Below are 17561 nucleotides of genomic sequence, written 5' to 3'. Positions count from 1 at the left end.
GGTCTTTATGTCTTTAAGACATTCCTGCAGTTTAACTAATTGGTGTGTGTTACCTGGCTTCATGGATAGATAGAGCTGCGTATCATCTGCATAGCAGTGAAAATTTATGCTATGTCTTCTAATGATGCTACCTAGGGGAAGCATGTATAATGTAAATAGAATTGGTCCTAGCACTGAACCCTGTGGAACTCCATAATTAACCTCAGCATGTGAAGAAGACTCTCCATTTACTTGAACAAATTGGAGTCTATTAGATAGATATGATACAAACCACTGCAGTGCAGTACCTGTAATACCTACAGCATGTTCTAATCGCTCTAATAGGATATTATGGTCGACAGTATCAAACGCTGCACTAAGGTCTAGCAGGACAAGCACAGAGATGAGTCCACTGTCAGAGGCCATAAGAAGATCATTTGTAACCTTCACTAAAGCTGTTTCTGTGCTGTGATGAGCTCTGAAACCTGACTGAAACTCTTCAAATAAGCCATTCCTCTGCAGATGATCTGTTAGCTGTTTGACAACTACTCTTTCAAGGATTTTTGATATGAAAGGAAGGTTGGAGATTGGCCTATAATTAGCTAAGACAGCTGGGTCTAGAGATTGCTTTTTAAGTAAGGGTTTAACTACAGCCACCTTGAAGGCCTGTGGTACATAGCCAATTATTAGAGATAGATTGATCATATTTAAGATTGAAGAATTAATTAATGGCAGGACTTCTTTGAGCAGTTTTGTAGGAATGGGGTCTAAAAGACACGTTGATGGTTTGGAGGAAGTAATTATTGAAGTTAACTCAGAAAGATCGATTGGAGAAAAAGAGTCTAACTTAACATCAATGGTACTAAAAGTAGCTGTAGACGATATTACATCTGTGGGATGATTATTGGTAATTTTTTCTCTAATGATAAAAATTTTATTTCTGAAGAAGTTCATGAAGTCATTACTAGTTAACGTTAAAGGGATTGTTGGCTCAGTAGAGCTCTGACTTTTTGTCAGCCTGGCTACAGTGCTGAAGAGAAACCTGGGGTTGTTCTTATTTTCTTCAATCAGTGACGAATAGTAAGATGTTCTGGCTTTGCGGAGGGCTTTCTTATAAAGCAGCAAACTATTTCTCCAGGCTAAATGATGATCCTCTAAATTTGTGACACGCCATTTCCTCTCCAGCTTACGAGTTATCTGCTTTAGGCTACGTGTTTGAGAATTATACCACGGAGTCAGGTACTTCTGATTTGAGACCTTAGTTTTCACTGGAGCTACAGTATCCAGAGTCGTACGTAGTGAGGAGGTAAAATTATTAACAAGATAATCGACCTCTGTTGGAGTAGCGTTCAGATAGCTGCCCTGCTCTATGTTGGTACAGGGCATTGAAGGTGATAACAGTGGGTGGATTATATTCTTAAACTTAGTTACAGCACTTTCAGAAAGACATCTACTTTGATAAAGTCTACTCTCCACTGCTGTGTAATCAATTATTGTAAATGTAAATGTTATCAGGAAATGATCAGACAGCAGAGGGTTTTCAGGAAACACTGTTAAATGTTCAGTTTCTATGCCATATGTTAAAACAAGATCTAGAGTGTGATTAAAGTGGTGGGTGGGTTCTTTTACATTTTGAGAGAAGCCAATTGAGTCTAATAACAGATTAAATGCAATTTTGAGGCTGTCATTTTTAGCATCTACATGGATGTTAAAATCACCCACAATAATTATTTTATCTGAGTTGAGCACTAAATCAGATAAAAAGTCTGAGAAATCAGAGAGAAACTCTGTGTAAGGCCCAGGTGGACGATAGATGATAACAAGTAAGACTGGTTTCTGAGTTTTACAGCTGGGGTGGACAAGGCTAAGCATCAGGCTTTCAAATGAATTAAAAGTCTGTCTTGGTCTTTCGTTAATTAATAGACTGGTGTGAAAAATTGCTGCCACACCGCCCCCTCGGCCTGTGCTTCGAGGTTTCTGGTAGTTAGAATGATTCGGGGGTGTTGATTCATTTAAACTAACATAATCATCCTGCTGCAACCAGGTTTCTGTAAGGCAGAGTAAATCGATTTGTTGGTCAATTATCTGGCATCCGCAGCACGCTGCAGCACATCCAGCAGATGGAGACAGAAATTCTTTCATGGGTGGTTTTGCAGACAGAGAAGCAGCTGGAGGCTTAGCATACAGGCTCAGAGTGCTGAACTTGGGGTGAAACCCTCCATGCATGGTCAGGAGCTTCCTGGTCCTGATGTCAGTGGCTTTTATCTCCTAGGTAATTAAGGTGCTATGGTTACTACATGGCTATGAAAAAATGTCTCCTCCATATAAAATAACACTAAAGTATTATTGTTTTGCTCATCTAAATTCCATTTCATTTGTTGCATGGTGAACTTAACAGACTAGACTTTTGCAGTTATCCAAGCTTTGTTGCGATCATAAACTCAGGAATGCTAACACTTAAACATGAAGTCATTTAGCTCAGCAGGACAAGAGAAGCATCAAAATCTTTGAAGTACTCTGTTTGAGCCACTGAGTTTATGCATGTTTGTTCTTTTCATTTTTTTCATGAGACACTTTTACATTTATTTGTTTATTTATTTTTTATTTTTTATTTTCTCGCTGATAAATAGGCATAAAAAGCAATCCTTGAATATAAGGATTTCTCTTGCTAGAAGGTCTAATAAGAATCCAGGTGTCGGAAGCACCTGCAACTGATGTCAAAGTAACATCCCAGATTCTGGTCCAACTTTCATTTTGGAATCGTTCTTCAGTTATAGCAAGACATTGAGCAGAGACCACAAGCTGAAGGGCAATCCATATACTTTTAGAGAATGCAATAAATTCTAAGAATGAAGCAAATACAAAGCAAAGCACAGCAAAAATACATTTTAAAAAAACAACAACAACTGCAAATGTGTCCGGGAAAAGACCCGTTAACAATAAAAACCCTGAAAACCAAAAATTTCACACCTGAGCCTCAACTCTCGTGGCCCGGTACCAAATGACTCATGGACCAGTACCGATCAGTGGCCTGGGGGTTGGGGACTGCTGACCTAATGGAAATGGGCTCTCATATAGTTTGTGCATGCTAGATTTACTGACCAATCAAAAGCCTGATTCTTTGAGGTCCCTCAAGCTGATTGATCATCCCAAGCTGATTGATTACACATGCCAATGTGAGAGAGTTACACACATTACATTGATAAATGTCTGCAAGTATTCTGGATCATTCTCACAGGGAGAGGAGTGGGACTGGTTGAATGAAGCTGTGTATCAGTTCTACTAGTGAATGTCACAGCTGCTGCAAAAAAGCCACCAAATGCAGATTGCAGTGTAAACGCTGTCTCCAGGTGGAAAACAGGAAGAGTGATACACCTCCTGTCGTCAGATCTGCAGGGTTTATCCCCGTGGTGTTCTCCTCTGTCTTATAGTGGACAGAAACAATTTTTTGGAGTGGCACAAATAATTTATGTGCCTTCTTATTTGATGCAGAGCACCTGATTGTTCTGTAAACAGTTTTAAATGGTTGTATAAAAAACACCTTAGGCCTTGTTTGCATTTTTAGATAAATAGCTCCATGTAACTTTGTTGTTTCCCAAATGTGTACATATGTTTTAAAATTTACAATTTCTACTTGCCTTTCAAATTATGAAAACGATTCATTAGACATGTTTGTGGTTTTTACAGTAAAAAAAATATAACTTTTTTCTACTTGGATTTTATGTTTTTTGTCTGAATTTAGATCAATTGTGCTAATACAATATGTCAAAATGAAAAAATAACCATAAATTCAGACAGCACAGGTTGTGCTGAAAAGAATGACACCAAAGAAGGCAAAGTAAACAGCTTTTAATGGTGAAATATATAGGTAAATTCAAAAGTAGTCAAAACTTTCAATTATACCCTGGACCCCAGAGAGTTAAGGTGAGGCTGATTCCCATCACAAAACACCCCAAAATTATAAAATTAAGCAGGTTACATGTGCTAAAGACATATATTTGCAGAGGTAAAGCGACTACACTCTTAATGTTACAGAAAAAAGATGACATTATATTGAAATGGACTTATCAGGGAGCATAGCTGTGAAACAAACACAGTTGCTTGATTTTTCGGCTCCTCAGCAAACATGTTTGCATGGGGCAGGTGGTCACTTACAAATTACATTATGTACTCTGGACATACTGGTGTGTTTAGCCATTTTGCAAACAATAACAAGCCATTTCAAATGCCACTTTATACAATTCTGCTTTTTCTTTTTGCCTGAAGAATCTCCTCTGTACAATAGAGACCCATAAAGTGTTAAAGAACAGTTTTATGTTATTAGTGTCAGACCGCGATAAAAATGTCAGGTAATTTCCCGAGTAATCTGAAACATTTAGTGTCAGCGACTTGCTTATTTGAAGTGAGTCTTAGATATAATGATAGCGTAACTCATCCTGAATCTGAAATCATGCCTGTGCTTGCATTTGTCTGAGCTGTGAGTCAAAGAAAGAATATCAGTTTAACACCAACTGCAGTTTATGCCACATGTAACACTCTCACACCTATTGTTTAACCTTCACCCTAAAACTATGTCAAAAAGCCAAAAAAGTTCATCTCGTTTGCTTTCCTTGTAGTCAGTGCTGACTGGTCATATTAAACATGGCCAACCCATCAAATAATCAGGACAGCATGTGCACTTAATTCCAATGAGCCAAAAAACTTGGGGCTGCCATATCGCTCCATCGGCCCCTCTGGCCATCACCAGTAGGTAGTAGGTGAAGTGTCTTGCGCAAGGACACAACGACCAAGACTGTCCGAGCCAGGGCTCGAACCGGTTACAAGACAAACTGCCAACTCTTTAAGCCACGATCGCCCTTCCTCCCATTTATTGTTTAAACCCTCTGTTTATGAGGGGCGGCCAATCAGAATGAATTTGGCCTAAAGGGAGTGAAAGGGAGCTCAAACAGCTTCTTTCAGACAGTTAAAGCACATTTGTAGCTAATAGTAATAAGCTTAACACAAAAAGTAAAGAAATTTGTGTTTAGTCAATTATTTAATTGTCGTAACAGTGCTTCCTGTCAATATATCGTATGTGTTGGAAAGGCTGTTTATTTCCCCTTAATGCATTTGGAGGTTTAGCAGCAGAGTTGAGCTTATGGGTTGAATCTTCTCTGCCAATAAACCAAGAAGCATTATTACAACAAACAAATTATGAACCTAACACAAATTTCCTGACCTTCGATATCATATCAAAAACCATGTTGTACTATATGATGCCTATATGAAGTAAAAGTATTCCCCCTGAATGACAAATCTCTTTTGGGGTAACTTTTTCGAAATCTCTAGCAAATGCAGTTCTAATTGCAATGATTTACATCTTCTTTAGAGCAAAAATTAAGGGAGAAATTATTGTAAAGACTAATCATGTGACATTGACTCTGCTAAACTAAACGTTGCAAAGACTGAATCATGTTTGGCTTATTTACTCTGGTTTCATTTTTCTCTTTGACCTCCGGCAGCAGAGGAGCCTACAGACAAAGACCAAAGCCCAGATGAAAATTCCAGTTATGGCTATGGTTAAAGCAGCCACATCCAGGCAGAAGTAGGAATACCAAGGCAGATGAAAACCTGCTGACTAGGTGAGGCGCTCCTTTGTTCCTGATGACATATTCAATCCAAAAGATGGCAGTGTCCATTGGAGTCATTGGCTTGTCACGGTGTAGCTGGGACAGATGCTGCATGTTATTGTGGAAAGAGGGATTCTCAAGCACATCCTTGAGAGCGCACAGGAAGTCTTCTTTGGTCAGTGAGTAGGCCTCTACAATCCGAGCTGCACCACGCACCTTCAGCCGGAGTAAGTTGTCAAACTGGTCAAAGAGGAGTGGGAGGCCCACAACAGGAACACTGTGGTAGATGGCTTCATACATGCCATTGGTGCCTCCATGGGCCACAAAGGCACGAGTCTTGGGGTGTCCCAGGAGGTCGTTCTGAGGTAGCCACTCCAACAGCAGGGTGTTGTTTCCAAGAGATGAAGGTTTTTCACCCACAAAATGCCAAATCACCTTCTGAGGGAGCTCAGCAAAAGCAGCAGCGATGTCCTCTGTGGCCTTCCAAGGTAGGGCTGATATACAGTGGCTTGCAAAAGTATTCGGCCCCCTTGAACTTTTTCACATTTTGTCACATTACAGCCACAAACATGAATCAATTTTATTGGAATTCCACGTGAAAGACCAATACAAAGTGGTGTACACGTGAGAAGTGGAGCGAAAATCATACATGATTCCAAACATTTTTTACAAATAAATAACTGCAACGTGGGGTGTGCGTAATTATTCAGCCCCCTTTGGTCTGTGTGCAGTCAGTTGCCCATAGACATTGTCAGATGAGTGCTAATGACTAAATAGAGTGCACCTGTGTGTAATCAAATGTCAGTACAAATACAGCTGCTCTGTGACGGCCTCAGAGGTTGTCTAAGAGAATATTGGGAGCAACAACACCATGAAGTCCAAAGAACACACCAGACAGGTCAGGGATAAAGTTATTGAGAAATTTAAAGCAGGCTTAGGCTACACAAAGATTTCCCAAGCCTTGAACATCCCACGGAGCACTGTTCAAGCAATCATTCAGAAATGGAAGGAGTATGGTACAACTGTAAACCTACGATGACAAGGCCATCCACCTAAACTCACAGGCTGAACAAGGAGAGCGCTGATCAGAAATGCAGCCAAGAGGCCCATGGTGACTCTGGATGAGCTGCAGAGATCTACAGCTCAGGTGGGGGAATCTGTCCATAGGACAACTATTAGTCATGCACTGCACAAAGTTGGCCTTTATGGAAGAGTGGCAAGAAGAAAGCCATTGTTAACAGAAAACCATAAGAAGTCCCGTTTGCAGTTTGCCACAAGCCATGTGGGGGACACAGCAAACATGTGGAAGAAGGTGCTCTGGTCAGATGAGACCAAAATGGAACTTTTTGGCCAAAATGCAAAACGCTATGTGTGGCGAAAAACTAACACTACACATCACTCTGAACACACCATCCCCACTGTCAAACATGGTGGTGGCGGCATCATGCTCTGGGGGTGCTTCTCTTCAGCAGGGACAGGGAAGCTGGTCAGAGTTGATGGGAAGATGGATGGAGCCAAATACAGGGCAATCTTGGAAGAAAACCTCTTGGAGTATGCAAAAGACTTGAGACTGGGGCGGAGGTTCACCTTCCAGCAGGACAACGACCCTAAACATAAAGCCAGGGCAACAATGGAATGGTTTAAAACAAAACATATCCATGTGTTAGAATGGCCCAGTCAAAGTCCAGATCTAAATCCAATCGAGAATCTGTGGCAAGATCTGAAAACTGCTGTTCACAAACGCTGTCCATCTAATCTGACTGAGCTGGAGCTGTTTTGCAAAGAAGAATGGGCAAGGATTTCAGTCTCTAGATGTGCAAAGCTGGTATAGACATACCCTAAAAGACTGGCAGCTGTAATTGCAGCAAAAGGTGGTTCTACAAAGTATTGACTCAGGGGGCTGAATAATTACGCACACCCCACTTTGCAGTTATTTGTCAAAAATGTTTGCAATCATGTATGATTTTCGCTCCACTTCTCACGTGTACACCACTTTGTATTGGTCTTTCACGTGGAATTCCAATAAAATTGATTCATGTTTGTGGCTGTAATGTGACAAAATGTGGGAAAGTTCAAGGGGGCCGAATACTTTTGCAAGCCACTGTAAATGTCCCCAGAGACATGACTACCACTCCGTGTTCTCCGGAGCTTTGCATGAATGCTTCCAACTCAGCAGGAAGGGGTTGGGCCTTGTTGCAGTGGAAGCCCCCTATATATACTACACTAAGCATTGTGGGCCGAGGGAACTCAAAAACAAAATCTGCCCTGAACAGCCAGGTTTTAGCGCTATGCTGTAAAGTCAGCAAATCAGTACCAGAAAGGAAGTGCCGTTGGAGCAGGTCTGAGTAGGCAGGATTTATGATAAAATGCTGTGCAATGACACCATAAAAATAATGCAGCATATTTTTGGTTCTTTCCAGAAAGTCCATCTGATCATGGAGCTCAATTCCTACACAGGGACATATGAGATAGGAGAGGGAGCTATGGCGAAATAACCTTCTCCAGCATTAATCCAGCGCACATTGAAAACCATAGGCAGCTTGAGGTAACTTCCAAGAAGTACCCCTATGGTCAGACCAGGGTCAGTTAACATTAAGTCAAAGTTTGTATCCTGTAGCTTCTGAATAAATACTGTGTCTTCTATTATTGTAGCAACTGATCTGGCCAAGATTTTGTGACCCTGATCTAACACGGACGTGATCAAGTACTGTTGGCAGAACGTGCGTATAAATGTAGGATAAGTGCGACATTCCATAACATCTTGTAACATTTTGTTGTAGTAGTTAATGCCTGACTCATCCTCCAGCATGCTTATATTAATAGAAGTAAAAATGGAAGAGTTATTAGGGATGTACCAGCTCTGTGCAGAGTGCAGAACTGTGATGTTGTGGCCCCTGGAGTGTAACTGTTCAAGGATAATTTTCATGTTTATCCAGTGGCTACCATCCACAGGGACTACCAGAATGTCGCTGCTGCTACATGGAGGGGGCCTGAGAAGCAGGAAGCAGAGCACTGTCAGAAACAGAGGGATGGAAAGACCAGACATTTCCTGGAAGAAATAATAGAAACAAAGAATCAGACTTGTAACATCAGTAACTTTTAACGTATTAGCATTCACTGAGTCACTGGTGAAGCACCTAAGATTTAGACTGCTTTTTGTTTTAGTAAATAACACATAGGCAATCCTTTTTTTTTCTTTAAAGGTGTTGACCTCTGCACACTGTACGCATCTGCTGACTCTAGTCCTTGATTTTACACGGGCTACCACCAATGTTCCCTCTAAGCTGCGCACGTGCGCAATTGCGCACTGTTGGCACGGTTTCTGCCCAGAGAAAATCTGTGATGCGCACACAAAAGAAATTCTAACCTGAATTCAAATTAAAGTAAATATGTGCCGACAGCGGTGTTTTAGCTAGCCAAGCGGCGTGGCTGATGTGGAGTGAAGCCACGTTAATGACAACATGTACAACCTTTGGAAATGTGAGCAGGACAGACGGAACAATTAACGGAAAAAGTGTGGACTTTATACCAGTATACCAGCATACCAACATTGGTCATTATATACACTGTAAAATGTAATATTGTGTTTAATTAAAAATATTAAATAGGCTGAACTCAGTTTTTATCAATTTGTTATTAGAACTCAATTTAAATAAGTTACCAGTACTTTTTATGCAAAAATGCTGATAAACTCGATTAATTTGAGCTGTCCTAACTTAGAAAAAATAAGTAAGCTGGAAGTTTTGCTTCTCAGGGCGGAAGGATGAAAGATGTGGTTTGAAAATGCCACGTGACTACCGTCCCCCTCCCTCCCGGATCAGTCCGCATGTTCATGGCGCCAGCATTTGTTATGGAATATATTGAGCAAACCTGGAGATATTATTGTTGTCATTGCTGTTGATCTTTACTGACTTGGTGAGTAAATGTTTACTCTTATTCAAACTGATTTTGTGGCTTCTCTTAGTTTAGCACCAGGTTTATAATCTTGCTAGCTAGTTAGTGTTAGCCTAGCGTTGCTGCTGCCGCTGTGCTCATGTTACTTAAAAATTAACACCACAGCCTTAAAAACCTTACATAAAACTATGTCGGTGATTTTTTTTTGTTGATTGTTTGAAATAAATAAGTGAGATAAGAGCCCAGACAAAATTCTTTGGGAGGTGCAGCCGTTAGGGGTAGGGTGGGGTGTGGGGGGTGGATAACGGAGCTCTCCGAAAACGTGGAAGCACTTTTGCAAATATGTGATATTTTGATAAATTAAGTAGATATTTGAGCATTACTCAGCTACATTCTCGCCTGAAAATATCTTAAAAGGTTATTTTGTGACCCAGAAAGGGTAGTCTGGTGAAAAAGAGGATCGCATTTGTCGGCTGCGGTTGTCGGAGCCTGTGCGCACTTGTAAGCGCGGCAATGGCGGAGGAGCACTGCTGAAAAACGTATTACTTTTTCTGGGTCACAAAATAAACTTTTAAGATATTTTCAGGCGAGAATGTAGCTGTGTGAATTTCAAATATCTGCTCGATTTATCAAGACATCACATATTTGCAAAAATGCTCCGACGTTTTCATGCTTTGTGGCAGCTTTAGAACATCTGTGGCATCTATTAATGCCAAATCTAGCCTTTATTTAACATCATAAGCAAACTCTATGTTACAGTGATTGCACAGCCATTAAGGATCAAATCAGTTTCTGAAAAATGTTCTGTTTTTTCTCCCTCTGCTTGCTTCTTACTGTCTTTGAGGCTCGGGACCAGCACTCCTGCTGTTGGACAGAAAGACATCAACTCAGTGGTAAGTATTTTGGTTTTCCAATATATTAGCAACTGTCAGTGACATTTATATTAATCAGGCTGAACTTTAATCATACTTTAGATCAGCCTGTTTTACTTATTGTTTTGTTTGTGCTTTGGTTTGGGGAAGTTGTTTCTTTACTGATCTTTTCCTGTCTTCTGTTCTTAGACTTGAGATATGACTGCACTATGCTGTTGCTGGTGACTCCAGTTAATTCTACAAGACATGCTGTGTAAGTAAACAAACAACAACAGTTTGGTCTGCATTTCTTGAAAGATCACATCCCCCAAACTTAGTTTAGAGGGTCTACACTGTATATAGTGAAGTCTGCAAGTTTTCTAACAGCAAAATTTGTTTTGTGCCCAAATCATTTTGCACATCATTAGAATGAAAGTTATTGCCCATGTTTGCATAGACCTTTTTAAAATGATGCTTTCATGACATTATTGTATGTTGGGTGGTGGTCACGGCTATCCAGACTGACAATTTGGGACATTGAATGTCACCTCTCCGGCGGGGAGGGAGCCTGAGATTGTCTAAATTGGAGTCTGTTTTATACCAAATGCAGGAAAAAATGTTTAAGAAAGCAATTAAGTTCATGTTCCAAAAAATATGATTGTTTGCTTGCAGGACACCAGGAGAGATGAGTCCTCCATCACAGATGGTGTGGTCAGTGAAGATGGTCGCCTGCAGGTTCAAGCTCATTGCATCTCCAACCCACATCCACTGCCACTGTACTTAAGGGAAGTTAAAGACTTTCTTCTGCACCTACATTTGAATCACCTCGATCCATGACAGTCATTCAGGCAGTAATGCCTGGACTGGAAACAAGCATCCTTAAAATAATACAACATTCCAGCTCCTGTGTTGGAATGAAAAACGAATGTGTTGTTTAAATTAGAGACTGCACTTGTGACAGAACAATAAATATTTTATGTTGATTATATAAATAATGTAAGTACAAAACAAACTTGTGGTAGGCCTAAACTTATTTTCAGAATAATTACATCTGAGACTTTGTTTCGTTGTAACAGTGATGGCAATATAATTTTTATTCAGCAGAACAGTGTCCAGTATGTTGGCTGTTGTACTTTGTTGTGTTTGAAAATAAAAGTTGTGCTCATTTTAACATCATTACAAAAATTGTTGTTAATTATTTTTAATCATATTCATGGTACCACAAATTGTTTTTTCATTTAGTTGAACTTGAAATGTTTGTCAGTAGGTAAACAATTAGTATTGTCAGAAAGTCAGAAATATCAAGTTATTCTTAATACTGCAGACTTGCAATGTATAAGTTGTCCTAACAGTCATCCTAAGTAAGCTTTACTTAGTTTTTTTGAGGCAACGAGTTTCCATAATTTTTTTGAGTTCTGGGAACTAACACGGCTGTACAGTGTACTCAAAATGAGTAAGTTGCCCTAACTTGGTCATCTTACGTAAACTTGATCCAATTGTTTTGAGTTCTGGGAACAAATGAGCTTGTACAGAGTACTCAAAATAAATAAGTTGTCCTAACTTAGTCATTTTTAGCTAAGCTTTACTCAATTTTTTTGAGGCAACGAGTTTCCATAATTTTTTTGAGTTCTGGGAACTAATTAGATTTTACAGTGTAGTGTATTTTGCAGACAGAGAGTTACAGGACTCTCTCACAGACCACAGACTCATAATACAAGTCAGAGTTTCATTTATTTATGTATTTATTTTTTTTAAAAAAAAGAAAGAAAGTTGTGTTTTCAAAATTGGAGTTCAAGTTATTTTTACTTCCAATAGTGTTAACATACTACACAGGTCATGAACAAGATTTTTTCATTTTTTCAGATTTTCATTGTAAGTGGGCTAAAGCAGTTAATTAAAAGTAGTCTAACATAAATGTAAATGCTGTAATTTTATTATTTTAATAAACCATGTAACTTGGATGGATTCGACGCTGGCGTGACCACAGTGCTCACGTCTAATGTTGCTCACAGTAGTCCCCAAGATCGCTCAGGGAGTTTGCGTGTTCGCTCAGACACATGAAAAATTAGAGGGAACATTGGCTACCACCAGCCTCCCAGCTGCTGTTGTTCCTAATAACTTCCACTTTGTTGCAATACCACTAACAGCTGACCATGGAAAAAAGTTTTAGTAGCCAGGAAATGTTCTATCATGGTTTCCCAATGTATCAAATCAAGCACCTGGACATGTGCAGACTTCTTCTACAAGCATTTGTGGAAGAATATGAGGATCCTAGTAAATTCCACCTGTGACAGTGGAAGTGACTGGAACACCTGAATTCACTGGTTGTGGCAAGAGAGTAAATACAGTAATATAGTGTATCATTTTAATAGAACTTTTTCGAAGCAACAAAGTCATTGGAATCTATCAGTCTTGAAAGACTTACAAAGCCATTTCTAAGGCTGTGGGACCTCAGTGAACCACAGTAAGAGCCATTATTCACAAATGGAGGAAACCTGTAACAGTGGCGAACTTTCACAGGAGTGGCCAGGCTACCATAATGACTCCAAGAGTACATGCAAGAGGTCAGAAAAAACCCCAAACAGACTTCTAAACAGCTACAGGCCTCACTTCTCTCAGTAAAGATTTTTAGGGCAAAGAATATAAATATATGTTCAAAAGATAAGTGCTACAAGCCAGATTGCTCATCGTTGGTTTTATAACATTATGAAAATCAAACTTTGCCTGTTTGATTAGGATCAAGATGCACTGAGCTTTAACATCTTTCAGGGTCCAATGATCTTTGCTACTAGCTTTGTATTAGAATGTGATCTGGTCTGCTGTTTGTTAGCAACAGCGGGCAGCTGTTTTTTTTTTCTATTTGCCACTTTAATACTTTACCAGTAGTTTGTCATTTTTGATGAGTCCAGCTTTCCTCAGTACATAAACAACCCTGCAGGAGACCCAGATCGAACCTGTAGAATTCTTTACTTTGGCTTACTTGGCAACCTCTACTGGGTCATCATGACCCAGTAGAGGTTATGTTATCATACTAAGTCTAAAGCAATCCTTTTTTATATACTTCAGACAGTTTGTTCATCCCTTCACTCAGATAAGATACTTTTAAATTTCTAACCTATTGTTCAGCTTTCTGACATTCACATGGATGCAGAGTCCTTGTAGTCAGTGCTGGCTGGTCATATTAAACATGGCCAACCCATCAAATAATCAGGACAACATGTGCACTTAATTCCAATGAGCCAAAAAACTTCCTTCCTCCCATTTATTGTTTAAACCCTCTGTTTATGAGGGGCAGCCAATCAGAATGAATTTGGACTAAAGGGAGTGAAAGTGAGCTCAAACAGCTTCTTTCAGACAGTTAATGCACATTTGTAGCTAATAGTAATAAACTTAAGACAAAAAGAAAAGAAATTTGTGTTTAGTCAGTTATTTAATTGTCGTAACGATGCTTCCTGCCAATATATCGTATGTGTTGGAAAGGCTGTTTATTTCCCCTTAATGCATTTGGAGGTTTAGCAGCAGAGTTGAGCTTATGGGTTGAATCTTCTCTGACAATAAACCAAGAAGCATTATTACAACAAACAAATAATGAACCTAACACAAATTTCCTGACCTTCGAGATCATATCAAAACCATGTTGTACAATATGATGCCTATATGAAGTAAAAGTATTCCCCCTGAATGACAAATCTCTTTTGGGGTAACTTTTTCGAAATCTCTAGCAAATGCAGTTCTAATTGCAATGATTTACATCTTCTTTAGAGCAAAAATTAAGGGAGAAATTATTGTAAAGACTAATCATGTGACATTGACTCTGCTAAACTAAACGTTGCAAAGACTGAATCATGTTTGGCTCATTTACTCTGGTTTCACTTTTCTCTTTGACCTCCTGTAGCAGAGGAGCCTACAGACAAAGACCAAAGCCCAGATGAAAATTCCAGTTATGGCTATGGTTAAAGCAGCCACATCCAGACAGAAGTAGGAATACCAAGGCAGATGAAAACCTGCTGACTGTAGGTGAGGTGCTCCTTTGTTCCTGATGACATATTCAATCCAAAAGATGGCAGTGTCCATTGGAGTCATTGGCTTGTCACGGTGTAGCTGGGACAGATGCTGCATGTTATTGTGGAAAGAGGGATTCTCAAGAACATCCTTGAGAGCGCCCAGGAAGTCTTCTTTGGTCAGTGAATAGGTCTCTACAACCCGAGCTGCACCACGCACCTTCAGCCGGAGTAAGTTGTCAAACTGGTCAAAGAGGAGTGGGAGGCCCACAACAGGAACACTGTGGTAGATGGCTTCATACATGCTATTGGTGCCTCCATGGGCCACAAAGGCACGGGTCTTGGGGTGTCCCAGGAGGTCATTCTGAGGTAGCCACTCCAACAGCAGGGTGTTGTTTCCAAGAGATGAAGGTTTTTCACCCACAAAACGCCAAATCACCTTCTGAGGGAGCTCAGCAAAAGCAGCAGCGATGGCCTCTGTGACCTTGCGAGGTCGGGCCGATATAAATGTCCCCAGAGACATGACAACCACACCGTGATCTCCGGAGCTTTGCATGAATGCTTCCAGCTCAGCGGGAAGGGGTTGGGCCTTTTTGCAGTGGAAACCCCCTATATATACTACATTAGGCATTGTGGGCCGAGGGAACTCAAAGACAAAATCTGTCCTGAACAGCCAGATATCAGCTCTACGCTGTAAAGACAGCAAATCAGTACCAGGAGGGAAGTGTCGTTGGAGCAGATCTGAGTAGGCAGGATTTATGATCAAGTACTGTGCAATGACACTATAAAGATAATGCAGCATATTTTTGGTTCTTTCCAGAAAGTCCATCTGATCATGGAGCTCACTACCTGTCACAGGGACATATGAGATAGGAGAGGGAGCTATGGTGAAATGACCTTCTCCAGCATTAATCCAGCGCACATTAAAAACCATAGGCAGCTTAAGGTAACTTCCAAGAAGTACCCCTATTGTCAGACAAGGGTCAGTTAACATTAAGTCAAACTTGGTATCCTGTAGCTTCTGAATAAATATTGTGTCTTCTATTATTGTAGCAACTGATCTGGCCAGGATCTTGTGATTGTGGTCTAACACGGGCTTGATCGAGTACTGTTGGCAGAACGTGCGTATAAATGTAGGATAAGTGCGACATTCCATAACATCTTGTAACATTTTGTTGTAGTAGTTAACGTCTAACTCATCCTCCAGCATGCTTATATTAATAGAAGTAAAAATGGAAGAGTTATTAGGGATGTACCAGCTTTTTGGAGAGCGCAGAACTGTGATGTTGTGGCCCCTGGAGTGTAACTGTTCAAGGATAATTTTCATGTTTATCCAGTGGCTACCATCAACAGGGACTACCAGAATGTTGCTGCTGCTACATGGAGGGGGCCTGAGAAGCAGACAGAGCACTGTCAGAATCAGAGGGATGGAAAGACCGGACATTTCCTGGAAGAAATAATAGAAACAAAGAATCAGACTTGTAACCTCAGTAACTTATAACCTGTTAGCTTTCACTGTGTCACTGGTGAAGCACCTAAGATTCAACCTGGTTTTTGTTTTAGTCAATAACACATAGGCAATTTAAAAAAAAAAAAAGTTGTTGAGCTCCGCACACATTCTTAACTTTGGCTTACTTTGCAACAAGGTAACCTGTATTGGGTCATCATGTCTGGCTCACTCAGATACTTTTAAATTTCTAACCTGTTGTTCAGCTTTCTGACTTTCACATGGCTGCAGAGACCAATAAATATAAACTCTCAGACTCATGTCAGTAACAGGCTCTGAAGCCACTCATCATGTTACAGATCAGAGTCCCTGGGTTTGGGACTCTTGGGATCTTTCCAGTACGAATGAATGCAATTTTTTTAATTCCAATTTTAAACAGTTTAATAAAGGGTCATTAATTGGTTATACAAAAATATAGTACCTCAGACTTTTCCAACAGTCATCACTGTCTGCCCCTTCTATAATCTGTGGCTAGAATTCTTCACACATCCACCCTCCAATTAGCTATTTGTTTGGACAGAATATCTTGTGTGAATATGCTTTTTTTTAAAAAAATATTTCAATCTCCATTATTGCTGTCATTTTTAAGTGAAATGTTTTCGATTATAATAAAGCTTACCTATTTCTTCAGAAGTTTGACTTTAGATCCAAGTCCTACGTGAGCCAAGATATACTGTGTAATGTTTTTTTCCTGTGGTTGTACCTTTTAAACAAACAGGTCAGGTCAAACCAATGACTACAGTCATTGGTCAAACACACGGTTCATTTTACATCAGGTCAAAGTTCAGAATGTAGATGAGACTCCTGTGTTCATGGTATACCATGTTACATATGCATATTTGATATTTATATATAATTTATCCTACATTTTAGTTTTGTTCTAAATACTTCACATATTATCCTTATTTTGTCCTTCACCCAAGTGTCTACTGGTTATCAGATGTACTTCTGTTTGGTTTAGCACAAAGTTACCCCTCACCTTATTTCCTGATCCTCTCAACGTTATTTCTCATTTTCAAGAGGAAAGATTTATGATTACAAATTATAAGCGAGGCATGTGAGAACTCAATTCACAAGGTTTCCATTCTGATTGCTATTCTCAAAGTCCCCTGAGCAAAATTTGAACAAAATTTACTTTTTGTACAAAATGTTGGAGATTCCCAATAAAGTAAATCCAGTAGTAAGAATGGTTTTTTTATAATTATATATATATATATATATATATATATATATATATATATCCTAATGTAAATGGGCTGCCATACAGTTAGAGCATTCTGGACTTACGGACTAATCAAAACACTGACAAAACTCTATTCTTTAAGTCACACACATGGTTCTGTTTTATACATGCAGTTTATGTGCAACTGAAAGATGGGACGCTGTCATGTACCGGCTGTGTGAAGGCAGGGAAAGGACCCAAAGTGCAGACTCCTTGACAGGCAAAAGTGTACTTCAAAACTCAGCTTTATTGCTGGATGGCAAAAAGCAACAAAAAAAACCCCGAAAATACAAAGTAAACTTACGCAGGCAGGCAGACGGAACACACAGCAAAATAAACGGTAGATCGTGACACTGACAAACTGAAACACAGGGCTTAAATACATAGAGGGAGCAATCAGGGAATGGGTAACAGGAGGGAAACACAGCTGGGGCAAATCAGGCCTGACGAGACAAGGGGAAGCAAAACCAGATACATTAACATCAGACATGGACCTTC

General features: G+C 39.8%; 1 protein-coding gene, 1 long non-coding RNA gene and 1 pseudogene across 2 annotated transcripts; 1 reads left to right on the top strand and 2 right to left on the bottom strand.

Annotated features, from left to right (window-relative positions):
• Positions 1–5443: 5443 nt before the first annotated feature.
• LOC134619737 (UDP-glucuronosyltransferase 2C1-like) lies at positions 5444–8634 on the bottom strand (annotated as a pseudogene).
• Positions 8635–10248: 1614 nt separating this feature from the next.
• LOC134619732 (uncharacterized) lies at positions 10249–11586 on the top strand. Its single transcript, XR_010092037.1, has 3 exons — positions 10249–10375; positions 10544–10607; positions 11006–11586. It is a non-coding gene; the product is annotated as an uncharacterized LOC134619732 (long non-coding RNA).
• A 2605-nt stretch (positions 11587–14191) lies between these two features.
• Positions 14192–15778, bottom strand: LOC134619722 (UDP-glucuronosyltransferase 2B15-like). The gene has a single exon (XM_063465557.1). The coding sequence runs from the start codon at positions 15776–15778 to the stop codon at positions 14192–14194; it is 1587 nt and encodes a 528-aa protein (XP_063321627.1).
• Between the last annotated feature and the right edge of the window lie 1783 nt (positions 15779–17561).

The sequence above is a fragment of the Pelmatolapia mariae genome, linkage group LG3_W (assembly GCF_036321145.2).
Source record: "Pelmatolapia mariae isolate MD_Pm_ZW linkage group LG3_W, Pm_UMD_F_2, whole genome shotgun sequence".
Classification (NCBI taxonomy): Eukaryota; Metazoa; Chordata; class Actinopteri; order Cichliformes; family Cichlidae; genus Pelmatolapia; species Pelmatolapia mariae.
This window is presented reverse-complemented; position numbering and strand designations above follow the sequence as displayed.